The sequence below is a fragment of the Mixophyes fleayi genome, chromosome 1 (genome assembly GCF_038048845.1).
Source record: "Mixophyes fleayi isolate aMixFle1 chromosome 1, aMixFle1.hap1, whole genome shotgun sequence".
Classification (NCBI taxonomy): Eukaryota; Metazoa; Chordata; class Amphibia; order Anura; family Limnodynastidae; genus Mixophyes; species Mixophyes fleayi.
The window spans coordinates 169,857,055-169,865,040 of NC_134402.1; the positions used below are offsets into that span (position 1 = coordinate 169,857,055).

Genomic DNA, 7,986 nt, shown 5'->3' on the forward strand with positions numbered 1-7,986 from the left:
TGGGCACAGCAAGGAGTCAAAGACGTTCATCGTGGCATGCAGGGAGTCGAGGAGAGGGGTTTCAGCGCAATTTAGTCATGATGACATCATCATCATCATGACCATTGAGTTTAAGTTATTTATCCATTTAAAGACTCCATAAAAAAACTGTTGAACAAATGTTTGCCAATTTTCCATCATGATAACAGGCATGTTTGGTACAACTATGCTCAGGAGAACGTAGCAACTTTCTGGACTTGAACTAATTGTGTAATACTAAGCTTGGAAAAGTCAATAGTTATTTTCCCAAGTCTATCCGACTCACTTAAAATAAAAATATATTAACTAAGTAGGCGATTCAATCAGCCGCAAGAAAACTATATATACAGAAAAAAATACATTTTAAATTAAATTGGGTACACAAAGCAGTTAGAATAAAAATGTTTCCTCCTTTCCATGGCAGCAGTGTCACTCAGCTGTGTATCAGGTTCAGCTGTCTCGCTCACTGTCTCATCTTACGTCACAATGCTGATTACGTTCTTCTGCGTTCCACAGTTTTTCTTCCGCGTTCCAATCGATGTGTCTTGCCTTCCCTCGCTTGTTCACAGGACCTTGTGTAGGGAACGAAGATGATCGCCGAGCTATCACCAATCGCACCTAAAAATGGCGGATCTGATCAAGCAGACACAGTTGCAAAAGAGGTGACACATTTAATATCTATGTACATGTTTGTGTTTATACTTGTAACTCTGGGAAAGAGCGACAAGGGATTGTATTAAAACAGAGTAGCATTATTTGTTTTATATACTGTATAGGTATAGTTACATTTTCAACAGTGTTTAGTACATTTTGTTTATATCTGTCTAGAGCCACTTTAATGACCTAATCGTATTGATTGTTAAAACAATGCATAACCCATTGGCATGAGAGTTCTGTTATTATTAACATCACCTTAAATCTTGGTGATGATGATGGCCATACTTGTGCATAGTCAATGATTTGTCCTGAAAACTGTGACTACAATTTGTATTAACTTTTAAAAGTAACCTATTACCAATTATGATAGTGAAGGGAAATCAGTATCCATGTACAACTAATAATATGCATAATGGTAAAACTGTCAACATTATTTAACTTCTTGTTGTCTTTTTAGTGTTAAAATTGCTCCAGGAGCAGTGGTCTGTGCAGAAAGTGAAATTAAAGGTGATGTCACAATAGGTCAGTATAAATGTAATTTGGTACAGTATAGGTGTTTCCTTTTTCAATCTGATTTCATGTTGAGAAACGTTATTAAATGTTTAATAGTTCTACTTTGGTTACATGTTTAAACAGTAAGGCTGAGTACACGCTACAGAATATTTCTCCTAATACGATATCTTTAACAAATGTACCAATGACTGAAAGTCCCTATCAGCATGCCGATTCATGCGTACACATTTACATGATTTTACACAATTTGCCTTCAGCTCGGTGCTCTTCATCTGTCTTAACCATCTGATGAAAAGATCATGACTGTAACCTCTATGGGGATCTGTCTACACTGCTGGTCATGAGTACATACACAGTTCAGAATTTGCCCAACATCGTTCATAGTGATTCTTAATCCGTTTATAAAATCGAAACAATACTATGTGCTTTGGTCTGATAAAACATGATCATGGGAGCTTACACACTAATGCGATATCGGACCTAACAGTCGCTTATTGTGTGATTGGTATGATAATCGGGTGACAAATCTGTAGTGTGTACTCAGCTTAAGGAGTGCTGATGGTGGTTCAGTTATGGGGTTACCTCCCTCCACCTATTACAGGCATGTTCCTTCCTCATGTGTAGTAAGCTTACAGAGGGGAAAGATTGCTAATGATTGGTGGAGGGACTTCCTTTGATGAAGGGAAGGGAAGGGGAAGGTACTGTGTGTGCAGAGTATAAACAGGCAGTGCTGAATCACAGGAAGTTATATACATTATATACACACAAAACTCCATGGTGATGGAAAGGTGCATTAAAATGAAAAAATATGAACATACATTACAATAACTAATTTTTATTTTTTCATGCTACGGCCCTTTTCAGTTTCACTTGCAATATTAGTAGAGGAGCAGGATTACTTTATTAGTATCCTATCAATGTGAACTCTTTTTACCAGATTCAATATTACATGTCAACTGTTAATAAATCATGTTCATTTGTTCCAGAATTACTGGCACTGTGTTACAACAAGTATATTGATGGGACCATTTTCGTATATGATTTCATTTTTCTTACTTATATTTCACATAACCTACTTGGCACTATAATGCATTTCTGTTAGTAGGATATGTGCACTGCCACTCAGTGATAATATCACACAAACATGATCAAAGGGTGTTTCTTCCTACAGATACTATGAGGAGCTCTGCTAAATCATTTAATGAAGAGGGGGATATCGGGCTCAGTGTTATTAAATAAACATTTCACGAGTGTATTTTATGTGGAGAGCTCCAAAGTATGGAAAAACCATTATCTGGAAACCAAAAATCCCAAATGGATATTAGACCCTGTACCTGTAATAGTTTCTTTTTTTTTTCAAAGTTTCTTTTTTCTTTTAGGACCAAGGACTGTAGTTCACCCCAAAGTTCGTATTTATGCTGAAGCAGGCCCAATTATTATTGGTGAAGGCAACTTGATAGAGGAGCAGGCATTTATAAGAAACAGGTGATACACTATACATGGGTTCAGGGAAGAATTATCAGTGAATATGTGTGCTGTAACTCAAAACGTTTGATTTTATTGGTTTATGCTGCATAGTGATTGGTTTCTGTAGAATCTTAGGGATGTTACTGGTAACATCTTTGAAATATGTGGCTTACCCAAACTGGACACAGTTCCTTGTCGCTTAATTTGTATTTATTCATATTAAGGCTATAGTTTTGTTGCTAGGTAGCAAGTGCTCACTCTGAGAACATACTTTATCAATGTCTTTTGCAGTTTTCCTGAAAACATTGCACCCGACTCAAGAGACGTGGAGCCAAAAGCCATGATCATTGGTACCAACAATGTGTTTGAAGTGGGAAGCTGTATCCTTCTATCATATACACTGGTCTTGACAAATGTATTTAAAAGTCAGGAGCTAGCTCCATTGGGGCTCAAAATGATGTGGCTTATCCATATAGAGGCTTAATTCAAAGGGTGTAGTTTTACACAGGAATATTGCACTTATGATACTGCTCATAGGGGTTGTCCACTTCTGGACTACTCCCCATTAATATAACCTGAACCTCTTTTTGGAATTAGCTCCTGCTATTATGATTGGATCACATGGGTATTGGTGAAATGGAAACCACCGTGCACTGCTCAGTTTCCAAAATCTGGAGCACGGTGAGGGATTGGGGGTACTGAATTAGGTGTTCGGCATCTGAGGAGGGGGATTTCCTGTTAACAAGGTTCTATGTGCCAATCACCTATTTGTTTCCTGGAAATTGCCTTGCCCTATAATCCTGTATTTAGTAGTTCACTTAATACTGATTTCATTAGAACTGGGACAGCGTTTAAACTTTTATTAGCATTTTTTTTATTATCTATGAAGAACTATCAGGATTTCTCTGAAATAGACCTTAATGACCATATCTAGATTCCCAGGCAATGAAGATGGGTGACAACAATGTTATTGAATCCAAAGGTAAGCTGTTAATGTCCTAATGTTTTTCTGTGCTGTTATTTGCTTTTTTCACACTTCTGGGAAAATAAGGTCATTTTAGCTTCACTATTAAGTTTTAAAACCAGGTAAATGTCTGTTTTCTTTCTTTTAATTTTACTTTTATGGTGACTTTACTCCCCTAGTACATTTCGAAATGTAACTTATTTATCATATTGTGGTAATAGTATAACAGCTTGAATCTGTTTAGTATTTGTAATAGAAGTGATCTATGAAGTCAATGCAATAGCCTCATCCACCTTGCGATTATTCTAACTTAGTTTAATGATCACATGTTCTGATGCTGCAATTTGCATCAATGGTGTAGCTACATTGTCATTTAGACTTCTTACCTGTCGTGCACCTTTACTAAGTTTGGTAGAAATTTTATAAAAAAAAAAATTGCTGAACTGTGGCTTTTTTTTTTTTAATCAAACTCGCGTGTGTACTTCTGCCTGAAGAGAAGATATGAATCAGGCTGAACTAGGACATTATATTGAAAAAGTCACCGTAGCCCCACCCTGCATAAAGTACACGCAGTGACTCTTACCCACTGTTGGTTGCAAGCAATCTATATATTGAATTCTCTCGTATTGTTGATGCTGACGTTACAGTAGCAGAGGGTGGGCAGTTCATTAGTGGTCATGTGGACACACTAGAAAGGTGACTGTTGAAACCATGCACCAAGTTTGGCCTCACACTGTTGAAGTAAAATGCTGAATGCTAAAGGAGGGACTCCCAAATTAAGAATCTGCAGTGCTGCACGATCAACAAAAAAATAAACCAGAACAAATACAGATAAGTAAGGGACAAGAGAAATAATAGGATTGGTAAAAGTCAATAAAGAGACAATAGAGAAAGCAACTACATGAGGTGACAACTAGAACAAAGGAAACAATGCAAAGAGGATGAGGCGATGGGAAGTAGAGAGGCCAAACTTGTGAGACTTAACATTCAAGACAATTATGGAAGTAAACCAAGTTACTCATGTAACATTTATTGCATTATCTTGTTTCCTTCTGTGTTTTTCACCAGTGTCTTTATATGTACAATGCAGAATTGTATTTTTTTTTTTTGTTACCTTTGGATACTATGTTACTATAACTGTATGTAATTCACAGAGCCGAGGAACTCTGACATATAGATAGATATGGCCTTGGTGAAGGTTACAATTAATTTAGAAAAAGTGCAGTACACATGTACAAACATGTTAAAGTCTGAAAAAAGAAAAGTCATTTTTTTTAGTTTACAGTTGCGCTGTTACTGCTGATTATTAAGGACATTTGGAAGGTATATATTTCATAAGTCATTGCTTAGTATATTCATGCAGCTATTCATCATCAAGTATTCTACTATTTCCTGCATTCATTTGTTCACTAAGGGCACTGAAGTCCGAGGTTCAAATGCAGTTTTACTCAGATTGTAGCTGTTCCTCAGTTTGTTAAATGCCGATATACAGAGTGATGTGTATTTCTAATCATTATCATCGTTGTGGCATTCAGACAAAGCAATGATACATGGAAACCCTGGAGATAATTCTGTTTAAAGCCATACACCTAAGGACTGTATGGAATTGGGCTAAGCTATGAAGGGTGGAAATGCAAATGACACATTTTAATTTATTTCTTAGAACAACAAAAAGCCTTGACAAAGCCTTACAAGCTTTAGGGTTAATTGCGAGGCAGGGAAGCATATCTTGATGTGCTTAGAATTTAATTACCAAACATTATTCAAACAAAAGGCAGGAAGCTTGGGGAAGTGCATGTAAATGTCTACTTAAATATCACAAAGCTGGGACGGAAAGGAAATTCCTTTGCAATAATTGTCCAATATTACATTATACTTTAGAAACTTAAGCCCAAGAGGAAGCAGATAATAAATAGTTCTCACATGTACAGTTTTAGAAAATGTCAGTACTTGAGGGGAATATTTGACTTTTTTATGGTTTTAAATATTGGCAACAAATGCGCATACATTATTAAATATGCGGTTAAAGGAACAAAACATAGATGCTGTTCTATACATATTTAGTAAAAATCCAGGCATATGTCATTGTGCACAAATAACTCTTTCTCTGTATATTTTATGAACGCTGTCTGAGAAATTTCTTTGTGCTGATTACAATAAAAATAATTAATCTTTGCTGGAGAGTAACTAATATATAAACTCGCTAACATTTCCTATGGTATGTGTTTCAGGTTGTATTCTTGCTGCATATGAATAAACCTTATATATTTATATTTGTTTTGACTTGTACGTTAACCTAATCTCTACCTACTTTAATTTTGTTAGCGTTCGTAGGCAGGAATGTCATTCTGACCAGCGGCTGCATCATTGGTGCCTGCTGCCAGGTGGACACCTGTGAGGTCATCCCAGAGAACACAGTCATATATGGATCTGAATGCCTACGTAGGGTGCAGACAGAACGTCCCCAGGTTGGTGCAGGTGTCCCAAACATGTTGCCCCGTTATTGTCGATGTGGCAAATAGCCCACTTCTTAGCCTACATTTACAAATGAATTGTATTCTTTTTAACCACAATATGTTGCATTGTGGCACATATAAGCAAATTGTTTGTACATTTGTGGCTTCTCCACAGATCTCAAGGGAGAATGATATGATAATCAAATTTTTGTCATTTAGGCTGGGTGCAAGTTTGATATTTTGCCAGATGGTTGGTAACATTTGATGTATAGCTTTATCTAAGCAAAAGCCTACAAAGATTGTTGCTGTTTTAAAAGCTAGATATAATTAACCATTTAAGTGTACTGGGAAGATTAATTTGCCGAGTATGTGGCCCGCGGACATGGAGCTACACACGTTTCCAGCAATAACGGTAGGAATCTCTGCTCATTTAGGTGCAAGGAAAAATGAGCAGAGATTCCAACCATAACATCTGCGCAGGGTTTCTCTGCGGACGTTCCGGAGACACCTCGCGCCAAATTGAATCTATGTATGTACTTGCGTGGATATACGTTTAATTTCCTCCCAGCCAAACAGCATGATGACTCTTTTATGCTTATAAGAGTCATCTTATGCTTATAAGAGTCATCATACCCATATGTTTACTGATCAGTCATAGGTGGTTAAACAATATTCATTTGGAAGTTCTCATTCACTGTTACACACTCAGTGTAATTAGATGGAACCCTTCATAGAGGGCAGCCAATGTCAGAGAGAAATATGTATGTATGTGTGTGTATGTGTATGTATGTATATATATATATATGTATGTATATATATATATATGTATGTGTATATATATATATATATATATATATATATATATATATATATATATATATATATATATATATATATATATGTGTGTATATTTATGTGTGTATATTTATATATATATTAATGTAACTGAAAATTCTCTTTTTGTATGACGTTTGCAGTTGTCTTTTTTTCTTTTTGACAATACAGCCACAGACACTGCAGCTGGATTTCCTGATGAAGATTCTCCCGAACTATCATCACCTCAAGAAGACCACTAAAATTAGTTCTACTCCAATGAAAAACTAGCAACACACTATCATCCATTACATGATTTCAGCTATATTGTCTTTACACTATGCATTTAGTCTGAGTTTTGTTTTTTTAATGCTGTTTATTTATATTTTTCCTGTCTTATGTGCCACATAATAAAGTAAAAATAGCACAAAGGTTTAGTGCTGTCCTCATCACCCTTTATTATTAAATTCACGGCAATGATTGTAATGTGGCCAGTACATACATATGTAGTGGAGTTCATAGAGGCAACCTTCTGAAGCAGGAAGATTATTGTCCACCCACTGTTCATTTATATGGTCTTTTCTAAAGTATTGTAGTTCCCTTTTTGAATATGTATTGAGCAACATGCAGTGACTGCTGCAAGTTATGTTTAGTGTAACTTGTCAGACACAAGTGATCATAAGGGGAGAACCTCTCTACTATAGTTTCCCTTTAAAAGTACAGGATACTCTTTGACCGCACAATTCAAATCATGTTGTTTCTATAGGTCTGCTTAGAGTCTAAGGCATGACGATTGGGCAGACAATAAAAGGTACCGTATATACTCGAGTATAAGTCGACCCGAATATAAGCCGAGGCACCTAATTTTACCACAAAAAACTGGGAAAACTTATTGACTCAAGTATAAGTCTATGGTGGGAAATGCAGCAGCTACTTTTAAATACTGATAAATTTCCTGGACGCATAGGACAGAGTGCACAGTGATGTAAAGTAAATAAAATTAATATTCAGTATAACAGTATAGATGGGTTGCAACCATAACTATTAATATACATGTAAGAACCAATATACAATATAAGAGGCACAAAGGTACAAATG

At 36.1% G+C, this 7,986-nt stretch overlaps 1 protein-coding gene across 1 annotated transcript; it reads left to right on the plus strand.

The window, feature by feature from the left end:
- The first annotated feature begins 575 nt into the window (after positions 1–575).
- On the plus strand, positions 576–7,321 carry DCTN6 (dynactin subunit 6). Its single transcript, XM_075203714.1, has 7 exons — positions 576–680; positions 1,133–1,197; positions 2,568–2,673; positions 2,947–3,035; positions 3,590–3,637; positions 5,945–6,087; positions 7,081–7,321. Exons 1-7 carry the CDS (start codon positions 643–645, stop codon positions 7,177–7,179), a joined length of 588 nt encoding a protein of 195 aa, XP_075059815.1. The 5' UTR covers positions 576–642; the 3' UTR covers positions 7,180–7,321.
- Positions 7,322–7,986: the final 665 nt, after the last annotated feature.

What these genes read in the sequence shown, in the direction of transcription:
- DCTN6 (XM_075203714.1), top strand. Translation starts at nt 643, where the DNA reads ATGGCGGATCTGATCAAGCAGACACAGTTGCAAAAGAG. An exon ending in CAGACACAGTTGCAAAAGAG is followed by an intron (nt 681 to 1,132) that starts GTGACACATTTA and finishes TTGTCTTTTTAG; the next exon opens with TGTTAAAATTGCTCCAGGAG. An exon ending in TGCAGACAGAACGTCCCCAG is followed by an intron (nt 6,088 to 7,080) that starts GTTGGTGCAGGT and finishes TTGACAATACAG; the next exon opens with CCACAGACACTGCAGCTGGA.